General features: G+C 38.3%; 1 protein-coding gene across 6 annotated transcripts in view; it reads left to right on the top strand.

Annotated features, from left to right (window-relative positions):
• Tnpo-SR (transportin 3) overlaps positions 1 to 15,770 on the top strand; it is a 100,134-nt gene that overhangs the window by 32,089 nt on the left and 52,275 nt on the right. For all 6 annotated transcript variants that reach the window (XM_083125035.1, XM_083125040.1, XM_083125037.1 and 3 more), the window contains exons 5-8: positions 2,306 to 2,469; positions 4,339 to 4,483; positions 10,231 to 10,377; positions 13,831 to 14,030. In XM_083125035.1, coding sequence (XP_082981161.1) covers positions 2,306 to 2,469; positions 4,339 to 4,483; positions 10,231 to 10,377; positions 13,831 to 14,030 — 656 coding nt within the window. The remainder of the gene's footprint in view (positions 1 to 2,305; positions 2,470 to 4,338; positions 4,484 to 10,230; positions 10,378 to 13,830; positions 14,031 to 15,770) is intronic.

Below are 15,770 nucleotides of genomic sequence, written 5' to 3'. Positions count from 1 at the left end.
TCGTAAAAACAAGGAGACCGGCTGGAAGTTCGAGCAACAAGTGGCGAAAGAGAAAAGTCCCAGCATTTTAAAGATAAGGCGACTGTCGAAGACGGAACTTTTAACAGCAGTGTAAAGAAGAAAGAAATGACCCTTGCTTTACATTTTACCATGCAACAGACAATAATACGGGCAATATTTCCTATGCAGACAACAACATTAAAAAATAATAATAATAAATAAATAAATAAATAAAAAAAACTGAAATCTGCAATTATCAACATTGCCATGCACACCAGTGGCGGAGAATGAGCTGGGGAAAGGGTAGAGGGTCACTTTTTTTTACTTGTTATATGGTTTTTGTTCGTTTTCATGAATATAACCAGAACTGGTTGCCCCATTTTAGACGTCAAAGGAAAGGAAGAGGGGTGGTTCCTTTTCCACCCTTGCCTGTAATCAGCCCGCATCAGCAAGAAAATCGTGGCTGAAACAATCTGCATCGCCCCCCCCCCTACCTACGTTTGCTGACAGGAAAAGAGGGAGAAGTCAGTCAGCCAACGGAACACTTTTTTTTGGCAGACATTACGACATCGACACAATTAGGAAAACGTATGAAGTGGGAAACGGGAGTTATGATGCACGTAAGATCGAAGTAAACTTTTGTGCAAACCTGGATGACAACGCATTAAGCAGGTTGACGATCTTTAGTTCACCTATGTGGTTTTGATTATCTCTATCAGTTTCACTTTTTTATGAAGTGTTGCAGGGAACAAAGTACACCTTTTGAATGAAAGCTGTTACCAGAAGTTGTCGGCTACAAGGCCGAAAGTTGCTCACTCACGGGAACCTGCTGAACTCTAGGTCAGAGCTGGACAGATGGGCCAGACTTCCACGCGCCACGCATCTGTATTTTCGAACATTCCTGCGATCTTATCTCTCAAGGTGGTGTATTTATCGATGAGAGAGCTTAACCTGCCATACACATTGGCAAAGACTGCAAGTCCAGCAGTCATTTCGGGCTGCTCCCACCCTCCCCCGCGAGTTTTCAGCAGCTCTTAGGACTAGGAAACAAGTCAAGTCGATTTAAAATAACATCCAAGCACATTCGATCTTCTCTTTTCGTGTATCCAAGAGCAAGGGTGGCAAAACAAGCCTGGCACGTTGGGTAGCGGCAGTCGGGTGCATGGTAACATTGGTGCACTTGAGGGAGGGGAGGGCAGAGGTCAAGTGCTATTGGATATCACTCAAGCATGGTGTGGTGGTGTCTATTTTTAGTTCAGACCTAACTGTGAGCGGTAGAGCGCTCGTAAAGGGAATGAGTGGAGGAAAAAACAACGCATTTTCCGGCCGATTTCCTTCAATTTTTCAACTTTTTTTTTCCAAATTTTTCAACTTTTTTCTAAATTTTTCACGGTTCCCGGGAAAAGGGTTGTTACTTCGAGAGGGTCGTTATACCCGGGGTCGTAGAATCGAGAGTTGACTGTAATTTCAATTCACCCAACTCGCTTTGTTAGTCTGTTATACCCTCTGTGCCAAACCAACCTAAGAAAACACGTGATGCAAGGGGCTAAAAATAGCATGAGCGACTTTAACAAGGCAAATCATTCAACAATACTTTGTAACCCTATGGCCCAGTTTTGTGAAACAGCGAAGAGCAATCGGCTGTTTTCCAACCCTTTGTTAGCTGCAGGAGGCTTTTGACTTTCTTTCCCTGCTGCCACACCTTTTCCCCTCCCACCACCCCCACCTGTGCTTTTGGCACCAGGAATGTCAATTCCCAAAAGTGTGTTTTGAAATACCAAAATTGAGAAAGAAGCGATGTTTTCAAGACCAATGAAAATAAATAAAAAAAAATCACAATTTTTCAGACCGCCCCCTCCCCCTAAATAATAACAATGAAATTAAACTTTACTAATTGTTAATTACATACCTCTAGACTCATGCAGAACTCAAAACACGTATCTCTGATCATTATCCAAGTTACAGTATGTTAAAAAAGTAACATACTACGAGAAACAACTGCTTGTGAGACTGGTGTCACAAGCCATCCTTAAGGGTTAAACTGTAGGTCCAGTCCCGATTAGCCTTTCTGTGGAAAAAAGTTGACTTAAAGGACTTAAAACAAAAACCTTGAATCTGTTTTGGTGTTTGATGGTGTGCTTCTTAGTGTCCTCTTACTGCTGAATGACGTTCTAAGTTGGAATTATGAGCCAATTCTGCTTATCTTTTCCGATAACCCAGGGAGGTATGTTAAGCATATTGTGCCTCGTGTGATGTTTCTTTTGATGTCATGTTCTTCATTATGTGATTATTGATTTCTCCGAAGACCCCATCAACAGTCCACGAGGCAGCCACAGACTGTTTGTGTGCACTTCTGCAGTGTCTAGAGGACAACAACAACCAACAGGCACTCGAAATGCAGCTATTTCAGGGAGTAATGTCACTAGAGGAAAGTTACCACTTATCTGTTGCTCAAGAGGATACTGAAAAGTAAGTTGAAAATTTCCTTTCTCTATTAGTTACGAAAGCTATTTAATGTTTCTGGTGGGTAATTCTTCTAGTGTGCATATGTTTTCCTGTATTATGTAATTTTTCTGTGTATGGTTTTAAAGCACCGAACCTTGGGCACCCTGTTGGTATATACACTGAACGATCATATTATTAGAAGCACCTACCTACCTAATAACGGGTTGGTCCCTCTTTGCTGGTGATTACAGCTTGCAGACATCAGGGGACAGATTCCACCAGGTGGTACACATCTCCATGTTCAACTAGAGCCATGCCCACTGCTGCATCTCGTTTAGTTGATACACATTTTGCGAAGGAGTAGGAGCAACTCTCGCAGCCCATTCTAGCATATCCCAGACATGTTCGATGGGCTTACAGTCCGCTAAGTTTGGAGGCCAAGGCAAAGTGGAGAATTCATTGTCGTGTTCTTCCAACCATTCTGTAGTGACCCAAGCCCGACGACATAGTGTGTTGTCCTGTTGTAATATGGCATTGTTGTCAGGAATGCCTGTCTCGAGATATGGGTGCAGATTGTCAGCTAACAGGTTTTGTGGTACGATGATCAATGGCCCTCGGGCACGCCAGGACCATGACACCAGCACCACCGGCCTGTTGGACCTGCATGGTACAATCAGGGGATGCGGCCTGAAGCTGTTTATGCCAGATGTAGACATGGCCTTCAGCACGGTGCAACAGGAAACGGGACTCGTCACTTTAGACAACCCTTTTCCATGTTTCCAAGGTTCATTGACACCTTTATTTGACCCACGTGAGGCATTGTTTGTGATGACATGGGGCCAACAAGGACACCCTTGGTGGTATACAGCTCTGGAATCCGAGTTGACGCAAGATACATTGCATGGTTATTGTGGAAATCTGACATATCCGCGCACTGTTGTACTGTTGGGTCAAATGTTCCCTTTGGTACAGCGTTGCTGCGATATCAGTCGTGATGCCTGATGCTCGTCTTGCTGATCAACCACTGGTGGCCAGCCGCAGTCTATCTTCTGCTTCTGCTTGATGTCTGTCCACGATTCATGCACACTCAGTACACCCTTGATGCCATGGTACAGGAACAGCCAACACGAACGGCAACTGCTGAGATACTGGCACCAATTATCTGCCCATGGTTAAGTCGCTTAACTCACCACATTTAACCATAACTGCCAAAGAATGTTACAGTCTGCAGTGCAGAGGAGAGGTCAACATGTTATCTGTGAGCTGCTCGTGACATGGTCACTACGTGGTATTGTGTCATTGGTCATGCAATGTTACGCACCAGGTGTTCGTAATATGATCTTTCAGTGTATATTTAATGGAGTCACCTTCCAATAAACGAATTTGAGGTTTGGTCCTCGGTGTTTTTACTGACCTAAAGAACCTGAAAAAGTCATGGAAAATCAAGGTTTTTCTTGTACATGCTACGATTTGAATGAAAATTAAGTTTCCTTGAACTAGCTTCTTGGTGGAAGGCATTCTACATAACAATGTTTATAGTTTATTTTTATTAATTTATTTTGAACAATGTTGAATTAATTTTGATTCTCTTGAATACCTTAGTTATTAGTAAACATAATTTGTTTTTGATGGAAACTCAGAATATGAAATAACATGCTGTAGTGTTCATTTGTCATTTTAATGTGAGGTCCATTTTCCTATCATGTTTTGTAACGAAATGAACTGTAAAATTTACTGACACAACACCTAATTAAGCCTGAATTGTCCTGTGTGCTATGCAAAATCATGGAAATTTGATTAATCCTGCTGAATGGCAAAAATGAGAAAAATGCTTTGTGTATGGAAATAAACTCCCATTGTATATTTGACTCATTGTGATCTTTCTCTCCACAGGTCTTTGAACTATTGTAGAATTTTCACTGAATTAGCAGAATCATTCCTGGACAAAATTGTTAATGTGAATAATGCATCAAAACCTCATTTCTCTGTAAAAATCTTAGATCTGGTTTTGACATGTGTTGGCCATCATGACTATGAGGTACGTTTTTTGAACTTTTGTCGCATTCAGTGTTGGATTAAAAGAACAAACTGAAATTGTCACATTACATAACAACTTAGTGTGTCTTCCACGGTTGACCAAAAAGAGCGGAAGGGCAAGGTGCAGTGTGGGTGCATGTATTATTATAGGAGTGTTGCAGGAACATGACCATGCAGGGGAGCATGCCTCCTTTGTCCTCCCTACTCCCCCTATGGAAAAAATACTTTTCTTACCCTTCCCTAGGAAAAATCCTGCAGATGTCCATGGCATCTTAATATTTCTGAGAATAATAAAAAATGCACTTCAAACGAAGTGCTCAACCTTGAACCTGATTTTTATGATATATTTTTAATTGCTACCTAACCTCAGTAGGTAGTACTGTCGCTTGGCGAGCTTTTGTATCTAAGTAACGCACAACCATTTTATGCTTGTTGTGTTTGTATTCCTGTAGTTCCTTCTTATCCAAGGGTTCTGTATTCATGTCCCAGGCAATGGAAGACACAGCAGCAAATAAATATACTGATAATAAGCAGATGCACTTATCCGCAAAACTTGTTTCATTATTAATAGAATATCATAGAGACCAGTTTTGCAGATAAGTGTATATTAATTAATGTGTCTTGCTCCCAGGCACTCATCAAATGTGATTTTTAAGTCGTTGTATTTAGATTGCTTAATGTTTTTACTTCCCAACATTTCGTGTAGGAGAAGTTTATGAATGAACTACCAAATTGTGAATATTTGTTGGGTGGAGTGTAATTTTGAAATGATATTAGACAGGGTGGCGACAGACCTGGAAAACCTGGAAAACCGGGAAAAGTCAGGGAATTTGAGATGTCAAAAAAAGTCAGGGAAATGTCAGGGAATTTCGTCTTCATTGATTTTTTTTTTGATTTTTTAAATTTATTTCTTATTTAAAGATATCGTTATGGAACTCTGCACGGGAACATGAAATCTCGTTCGCAAGTTTCGGCCTCAACTTTTAGGCCCCTTTTATGCACAACACAACCACGGTGCCAGAAACCAGTGATGGCAGGAGGAGGAGGAGGAGGAGGAGGAGGAGGAGGAGGAGGAGGGAGAGAGAGAGAGAGAGAGAGAGAGAGAGAGAGAGAGAGAGAGAGAGAGAGAGAGAGAGAGAGAGAGAAATTTCTCTCGCCCGGGCTTCTAGGCGGGAATTTTAAATTCGAACACTCTTTGAAGGAAAATTGTTATAACTCTGGCACTATGGGAGCAATCTACTTCGGATAACTTTTGTTTTGCAGCTAAAACATCAGCGCATGCAGCCGTGTACAATTCAGAACACCGGACCGAGGAAGGGGGACTTGGGGGTGGGGGCACGTGCCCCGAATCTCAATGGGAAAATCATAAAAAATTGGTGTTTGCCCCCTCTTCTCCCGCTATTTTGGAAAGAAGGCGAGAACTTTAGTATTCTTTTTAAAGAATGGACATTTCTCAAGAGAATGAAACATATTTCATGTTCTTGGGTGTCATACAACTTGAATAATAAGCCAAAATGTGATTTTTTTTTTAGAAAAATAGGTAATTTGCATTTTTTGGAGGAAAATTGTTATAACTTGGGCACTATCGGAGCAGTCTACTTCGGATAAGTTTTGTTTTTCAGCTAAAACATCAGAGCATGCAATCTTGCACAATTCAGAACGCCGGACAGAGGAAGGGGGCTTGGAGGCACGACCCCTGAATTTCAATTGCAAAAAAAACGTAAAAATCTGTAGTTTGCCCTAACTTGCCTCGCTATTTTGGGGAGAGGTCACGAACTTTAGTATTCTTTTCAAAGATTGGACATTTCTCAAGAGAATGAAAGATATTTCATGTTCTTGTGTGCCATACAAGTTGAATAATAAGCCAAAATGTGATTTTTTTTTTTTTTTACGAAAAATAGGTAATTTGCATTTTTGGAGGAAAATTGTTATAACTCTGCCACTATGTGAGCAATCTACTTCGGATAAGTTTTATTTTGCAGCTAAAACATCAGAGCATGCAACCGTGTACAATTCAGAACATCGGACCGAGGAGGAGGGGCTTGGGGGGGGGGGACACGTCCCCGAATTTCAATGGAAAAAACATAAAAATGTGGTGTTTGCCCCCTCTTTTCCCGCTATTTTGGGGAGAAGGCGCAAACTTTAGTATTCTTTTCAAAGAATGGACATTTATCAAGCGAGTGAAAGATATTTCATGTTCTTGGGTGCCATACAAGTTGAATAATAAGCCAAAATGGGATATTGTTTTTTTTTTACGAAAAATAGGTAATTTGCATTTTTGGAGGAAAATTGTTACAATTTGGGCACTATCGGAACAATCTATTTCAGATAAGTTTTGTTTTGCAGCTAAAACATCATAGCATGCAACCGTGTACAATTCACAACGCCGAACCGAATTTCAATGAAAAAAAAATAACATAAAAATCTGGAGTTTGCCCCTCTTCTCCCGCTATTTTGGGGAGAAGGCGCAAACCATAGTATTCTCTTCAAGGAATGAACATTTCCAAAGAGATTGATTGAAATATGTTTCATTTTCCTGGGTGCAATACAAGTTGAATAATGAGCCAAAATGTGAAACCCTGTTTGGAAATGTAGCATGGATATGTTGCGGAGAGGGGGAGAGGTTTTTTATCAATATGAATTTCCCAGGCTTACTCCAGACCTGTGTCAGAGTTTCCACCCAAAAATAAGAGTACGAAGGTCCAAAAAGCACATTCATTTCGTAATCAGCACGATGATACCATATGGTATCACCGGGAGAGTAAAGGTTAAGCCTCTAAATATTACGTGGAAAATGCATTGAATTATCATTTTTTCTTGTCCGTATGGGAGTAATAAGGGGACTTGTCAACAGTTGGAGGGGATAGGAGCGGCTGGCGCCGTCCGATAGTTATCGGATGTCGTAGTAAGGCATTTTGTTGATCAAACTGAAGGAACATGGAAACAAATAGGTTCCATTGACACATACTATTTTTGTCGAATATCGCCACCCGACAAAGTATCTCACTACAACATGCGACAGAAATTGCATGGACTGCAACATCCAACAAAAATCGCATGCATTAACAAGAAGAGCTTTAGACTGCAAATATGCTGCTGGAATTGTATTACTTTTCTGGCTCACTTCACCTTATTTAATGTAGCAGTACTTACGAAGGTTTTCTTTCATCATCCTGACGTATTACTGGTTTTGCACAAGTTGACATACGTACGTTTACAATGACATTGCACTATTTATAGATATCAAGAAGAATCCAACCAAACGGGATATATATTAAATACTATCACTAAAAAGTGAAACATAAATCTGCATTGGTGAACGTTATAAAAATTGGCAAGTGCATGCTTGCAACCTCAAATTTACTGCAACACTAGTATTTCAATGAAATTAACGCCACTCTCTGTCCTGTCTGTTTAAAATCGTGAGAGATGGTCATTAATCTCTCACTGAGTGAAGTTAATGTCCAATATTATGAAATAAAATACTAATAATAAATACATAAATATTTTATTATCATATTTACTCGAATCATTCAATCATAAAAGCAAATCACTTTCTTCAAGAATTGACTTTTCTCTGCCAGCCCTGCTAAATTTTTTGCCCTTCGAAATATCGAAATAATGCGAATTTGGCATAAAATGCAAATTGTTGGTGTTTTTAGCATTTTTTTTTTAAAGAAATGTCCTAAAACAACGAAAAATCCATGAAATCCAACATTCTTGTCTTTTCTAGGCCATGTTTGTGTACATTGAACATGCAAGTTTTCCAACATTTTACTCAAGAGTAAACTATAGAGTTATACGTACATGAAATAATTCCAACAGCCACATTAAATCATGTATTTCCCACGATTTTTTCAATTTTTTTCGAAACCATTTGCATGGCAGGGTTCTAACAGGAGATCGAGTGCGTATCTACCGTCACACGAGAGCCACATCTTCGTATTTGTCGCAAGAGATATGTTTTGAATTACCAAGCTAAGTGCGCACCATCGGCATTTGTCGAGCGAGTAATAATGGAGCTCAGTCGTTAGGGCATCTGACTACTATGCGAGGGACCCGGGGTCGATCCCCTGCAGGGGTGAACCGGGATGTTTTCCACCTATTCAAACTGCTCCGGCACCCACCCACCTTCGCCCGTGATCAAGAAAGTGTGGGGCCTTAACTCCACACCCCTGTACACCATCATGGAAAAGTGCAGGTGAGCACTTTACTTTTACTTCCTCAAAAATCTGTCCCAACATATCAAACTGTCACGAAAATACGTAGACCATGTGACCTACAATTTAAAATAATAGTTTAAAAGCAGAATGGAGTATTAAGTTTTGGTATATCTGGCAGATAAATGTTCTAAAACAAAAACGCGAATTTTGGCAAACGTAACACTAACAAGTCAAAAAAAGATATTGCCAATTTTTGGTGCCATAATATATCGGTATCTGTCACGTGAGATTGATTGATTTTAATTTTTTGGGTGCGTCGCCACTAATGGTCATTATGCACCCTTCATTATATACGGGGAAAATTCCATTATCTAAAATCATTACCTTAAAATTAAAAAAGGGGTATGGCAAATAACTTTCCCAAAATAACTTTCAAGATATCAAACTCTCACGAAGAGGCGTAAGCCATGTGACTTACAATTTGAAACAGTAGTTTTAAAACACCATGAAGGCATAATTTCAGATATTTACCAGAAAATGCGCTAAAATGAAAATGTGAATTTTGGGGAAAATAACACCGTATAGTAAAAAATAAAAAAATAAGAAAATACACCAATTTGAAAAAAAATAACAAAATATCAAAGAGTCTGCCGATTAGGTATAAATAAAACAAGAATATCAGTTGTAATTTATTGCATTAGTAACAGTGAGTCCTAACCTAATTTTCGGCATAATCACCACCGTTGTTCTGGCATTTGTCGTAGCATGGCACTAATTTTTTTATGTCCATGGTATATGTGTCTGACAGCAAAGACTGGAACTATCTCACTGGAAATATGACACTTTATTTCGTTCGATTCAATTGTTTCACTTATATGCAAGAGTTAGTTGTTTGCTTTACAGAGAAGAGAGAAGTAGCTTTATGCATTGAAAAATGAGTCCGCACTCATGGTTCTTGCAAGCAGAGGGTTCCAAACCTCAGTGAAAATATCAACATATAATACCAAGAATGTATAAGGAGACTGATAAATTACAAATTGTATTTCTTAATCAATCTCTCTTCACTCTTATCTCATTTAGTCGTAACTTTAAAAATAATCATGTATTTTATTTTAAACTTACTGCATATGACAAAATTCCGTAATCCTTCCGTAGCTTGTGAATTGTAATAATTTTCCAAATTCACTATATTGCAGTTTGAATTCAAGTCATAGAGAATAGAGAAATTAAGTCAATTTCATAGAAGATAATATTGGTACTGAACAAAACCATACGTGGGTCTGTATGAGTTTATTATTTCCATTTGCAAAAACATCGATTTTGTTTAGTTTGTAATTGTCAGGGAAAAATGTAAATTTTGTCCTGGAAAACCTGGAAAAGTCAGGGAATTTCATTTCTGCTTGTTTGTAGCCACCCTGTTAGAGTTATTCATAGTTTTATCACTGAAATGTCAGTTTTGAGCCTGAATTGTAGTTAGTTTTTGTGTTGAAATTTTGATGCTTTGTCACCCATAAATATGTGTGTGTACACATTAGAAATAAATACTTGGAGATGAATTGTACAAAGATATGTATTCTTCTTTCAGGTTGCAGAAATAACGTTTAATTTGTGGTATCGTTTGTCAGAGGAATTATACCAGAAGAATAACGAGTCGCTAACGTCCTTTTTTAAGCCATATATTGAAAGACTGATAGGTGCTTTGTGTAGACATTGTCAAATGGAACCAGATCATGTGAGTAATTGCTTTGCATATGAACTAATTCAAAACCTAAAATTAATCTCTATATATAAAAATGGATGTATGTGTGTATATGTGTGTGTTTGTTCGTTCAGCAATAACTCTAGAATGCCTGGAGCGATTTCAACAAAACTTTTTACACATATCACTTGCGACCTGGAAATAAATACTGTGGGGTAAGACACCCCTGGCACCCCTAGGGGTGGTGTGGGAAAGGGTGACATGTAAAAATAATCGAGAACCATCGATATTAAATTCTGCACAAACAGACATCCGTGACTTGATGCAATCTGCACAACGATAGTGTTTCTCAGGTTGTCTAACATTCTGGCTGTGTTGCGAATGGAATCCGTAGTTTTCGTGACACTCACAATGTGCTCCAATTCAAAGTTCACCACCTATCGGCAAGGCTGGGTGGGGGGGGGGAGGTGAGAGGGGGTGAAAAATAAAATGCCACAAATGACCTAGATTAATGTCGAATCCATAGTTTTCGGTGTCGCTAAGCTAATAGGTGACGATCACATTTAAAATTAGTTACATTTTACACTATAGTTAGAATTCATTATTTTCCTGTGTAATACAAGATTGGGATAAATAAATACCCAGGTAATCAGCTGGTAGTGTTATAAAGAAGAATATGGAAGTGGAACACCAATTTTACATTCCTGAATTTTACATTTTCCTCAATTATACAATCAGTCTCCATGGTCCCAACATAACAAAATGTTATAATATTTTCTTCAACTTTACATTTTGCTGCATTTTAATTTCTTTCATCTCCGTCCCCTGAAAAATGTAAAATCAAGGCAATATGTTTTTTCTTCAAAATATGTGACATCTTAAAATATGTATAGTGTGGAAGCAAAAATTGCTATTTCATCACAGGAGTCAATTTTTTGTGCATGCTTTAGTATTATAATTTTGTATTACATTGTTTTCAAAACTATTTGAAGTACAGAATAATTATTTTGTAAGTTCACTTTTCGTAATAGCTTAGCATGTCATTTTTGTTGTGAGCAGGTTCCTGCACCGTATTGTACTCGGACAGGCAGAACTTCAATTACAACGACAGATTCAAAGTCTGTTGTGGCATCTGGTGGAGAAAACAACAAATATTACTGAGGTGTCATGATTTTGGCTCAAACTTGTCATACCTAGGGAATGCTGCCGGCCTCCATGGCAGAATCGTTAACACAGCACACAGCAGCAGGGTTCCTAGGTTTAAATCCCATTCTGGAGATGAGTGTTCTTTATGAGTTGCCCTTCATCAATTTCATATCATCACTCATCCTCGTTGTCATGATTACCAAAAGTGGCAGAATAGTGATGTAAAATAACTTAATTGAATCAATCAACTAAGGAATGCTAGTTATTAGATTGGGCACATTAGTTAGTATCTATCAGTGTCACCTAATATAAACATATTGATGTATCTATAAAGTTGTTGATATTTTTATGGATCTGATCTATCTATAAATAGCCTATAATTTAGTGCAAAATTCTGCTATTTTGTTGTTATTATTATGAGTATAAACATACGAGGGAGAGACAAGTGAAAACCTTACATGTCCGTTAAAAATTATGTACAGGTCAAATTTACATTAGGTATCAACCGTTATTTACAAAAAAAAAAAAAAGTGCAACACTGATCAAGTGGGCTTCACAACACCATTTCATCATTTTTAAAGGTGGTACTTCATTCTCACATTTGCATCAATGAAGAGCACTGGTTTCTTGCTTTCTGAAAGCCTAAAACTTACATCTCTCTTTATGATTACCACGTCAGCATGTTTATGATTGTGGGAGAAGTTCAACAATGGCTTCAGTTCGAAGGCAGATGGGTGGAAAGATCTTTGCAATGGGTCATAAGTAGGGCTCGGATAGTTATCCGCTAAAAAATGCAAAATATGCACTAAAAAAGTGTAAAATATGCACTTAAATATGCACGTTAAAAACCTGTTTAATTTATAAATGCTGTATATTAGAAACTATGAAAGATTACATGCCAGGCAATGAATAGGCATTATTCTGAATGCTCATTCCCTACACAGATTTTTTTCAATTAATATGGTTCTTCGTTAGATGAAACACAATACACTACAGATCAAGATTATGATTGCATTTGATAACAACATGTCTCAAATTTTCGAACTTGAAACTCCTGTTTTCAGCTAGAATAGTCTTATATTCAGAGACACACGTTCCACTTCGCAAGATACAAGTGGGTTGTATTTTAGGGCAACAAAATCAGACACATCAAGTTCCAGATCATCCACACGTTGTCCATTTGATGTGGTGTTGCCAGGTTAGTTGATTGCTGAGGTGAGAATGACGTACTTGCCACATTTCATACAATCCAGGAAAAAGGAAAGAAGAATGACAGAAAAGATAAAGAAAAGAGAAGAGAAGCAAGGAGATGAAAAATAAATACAGTATATGCTCGGTGTTGGTTGTGGGTACAAAAATATGCACATCAACAACTTATTTTCATACAAATATGCACCTGCATATGAAATATGCATTTTTAGTTAAAAACCTTAAATATGCATTTGCATATGCAATATGCAAAATGCATAATTATCCGAGCCTGTATGTGCAGCCCAAAGATTCTTGTTCCTGAGATATACAGGCACTCAAGACTTGAAAATATATGTGGATCAGCAATGGATATATACTAAAATTCAGCAAACTCTTGCAACTCTATGTGCAGAATTTTACTAGATAAAAAAAGAAAACAAGGGGTTAAGGAAGTACTGTATTTACACGTGTATAATGCACATACGTGTATATAATGTGCACCCTGGTTTTTGATGGGTAAAAGCAACAATCAATTATATCTCGTATATAATGTACAGTCCAATTCAGATTTTAGAAATGGCTTTCTTAGTTGTAGGTCATATAGCTGTTACTATGCTAATCAAGAGTGAATGACATCATACCTATTCAACGAGTCACCTGTTGCTATGTGGACCAACATGAGAATATCAGCATACACATCCCGTGTTATGGGAGGTGTGTGCTCGAATTCTGTTAGAACAGCACGGCGCAGCTTTTCTCGGTGTCACAAAAGAGTGAAAACCATAGGAAATGGCCATTTCACTTTAAGCGTTTCTTAAAAAAAATATTACTACTACTAAAGAAATCCAACTTGGTAATTTGTATTTGCGCCTGTTGATATGTACATGTTATATGCAGTGACATAGTAAGAACATGCGTGGTTTTAATGTTGGCTGTCTGAATTATTCTGTGCATAATATGCACCACAGTTTTTGGGGTAATAAAATTTTGGAAGAAAAGTGCACATTATACATGAGTAAATACGGTAGATGAGCCATTCAGATTCTTCAGGTCCCATGCAATCCCCCTCCCCTGTATGAAGTTTTAAAAAAAATATATATTCATGTGTGAAAAGAGAGGCTGATCCGTAATAGAGGTTGTCTTCTACAGGAAGGTTTGCTAGAAGACGGAGATGATTTTGCTGACTTCAGGGTGAAAGTTTCAGAACTGATCAAAGATGTTGTATTCATTGTTGGATCCTCAAATTGCTTCCGGCAAATGTTTCTCCACCTCCAGAGTCCTCAAGCGACGTGGGATTCCAGCGATGCAGCTCTCTTCATCATGCAAGCTGTAGCCAAAAACATTATTCCGTAAGTTATACCATGCTGATCGTATTTTTAAAAAAAATTATATCGTGCTTAATTTGTACATATTGGAAGCTATATTTATGGTTATGTAATGTGAATGATAATCTCTTTCAGGAATAATGATGTTAAATATTAAATTAAAAAAAAATATATATTTAATACAAATGTTCTTGTTAGTTGTTTGCAGTGAGTATCATGCTTAAAAATAACGTACATCTAATTCAGTGGCTGAGAGCTTAGGTTGTTAGGTTTCCAGGGTATGAATGAGGCTCTGGCATATGGACCCATGACCCTAATAACACTGAGGAACAAATTTAAACTTTTTGTTTTGCCGCTGAATGAAAATAGGTGATCTTTAATAAATCGGGTGCGCTGATTTCAAAAATCATAACTAAAATGCTCTATCACGTACCATTTCTGGCAGAAACCATTTTGAAAAATGTTCACCGCACATTAAAAGAAGGGTAGGTAAAATATAGCATTTTGCTCCAAACCTTAATGTGAAATGTGAATTTTAGTAATACATTGGGTTCATAGAATACCAAATATGATTGTAAATGATGTAGTTATGACATGCACTAAAATTTGCAGTTGCAGTAAAATAGTAAATATCAAAGTAAACAGTAAAAGTAACGCACGTTCAAAACATATCCCTGTATGATTTCCGCTTGTACCAGGCGTGTTGAACATCAGAGACTGTTACAGCAGTAATCCGCTAGTAAACTGGGAGACCATCTGCCTTGATAACGTGTTTCCTTTTCTGTGATTTGTTGGTGAAAGAGCTAGCCCTGCTCATCACTCACTGCACCAAGATTAGAGAGGAAAATGTCTAAATGGGAACAGAGAAAGTGTATCTTGATAGACATATTGCATCCCATTTCTTTGTATGTTGCCAGCATACGTTCTACAAGTTCAGAGTAATTGTGAGCCCTATGGCTGCCAAGGAAATTGCGACACACACCCTATGCTGCTTTCTCACATTTAAAATTGGGATTGTTCATTACCTCCCAGATTTGAGGTCCAACAAAAATCCCTTCTTTTATTTTAGCATCGCTTACACCAGGAAATTTGCTTCGTAAGTACCTTTTCCTACTTTGTTCATGGTCTTCACAAAGTTCTTCATTAACCCTAACTTGATGTGCAGTGGGGGGGAGTAACACATTGTTGGCGTCGAGAAGATGTTTGTGAGTGACACTTTTTCCTCCAGGTGTGTAACACTCTCTGTGAGGCCAGTATTTAGTTTTGTAATGCATGTCCTTTGCTCTGCTGTCCCATAGACAGAGGAAACAACAGAATTTCGTGAAACCTGATTGCATCCCCAAAAGAATTCCCAGTACCTTCAGATCAGCACAGATTTTCCACTGGTGTTTGTCGTAGCTAACACTTGTGAGAATCAAAGCAATGTTTTCATAGTTTCCTTCATTTCACTCGCATGAGCAACTGGCACTGAAGGTTTCTCATTTTCATTATGCAGAAGGACCACCTTCAAGCTAATTTTTGACGCATCGATGAACAACCTCCATTCGTCTTGAGTTATAGTTTTCTCCCAACTCTTGCAGTATACCAGGTACCCTTCATAGAAAAAAAGGAAGAAAATTTTAGTTGACGTTTTCTGAATGTAATACTTGTCCCTGGTTCCAGCAGGTTCCATCCTTGCAGTCTTGAACCCAGCAGTTCCGCTTCTTTCTTTGTAAGGTCAAATCGCGTACTAAATCATTTAATTCTGGCTGGGTGATAAGATCT

This window comes from Lepisma saccharinum, chromosome 7, assembly GCF_977018435.1.
Source record: "Lepisma saccharinum chromosome 7, izLepSacc3.1, whole genome shotgun sequence".
In the NCBI taxonomy this organism is placed as follows: Eukaryota; Metazoa; Arthropoda; class Insecta; order Zygentoma; family Lepismatidae; genus Lepisma; species Lepisma saccharinum.
The sequence above is the reverse complement of the archived record's forward strand: the minus strand, read 5'-3'. Positions and strand labels throughout refer to the sequence as shown.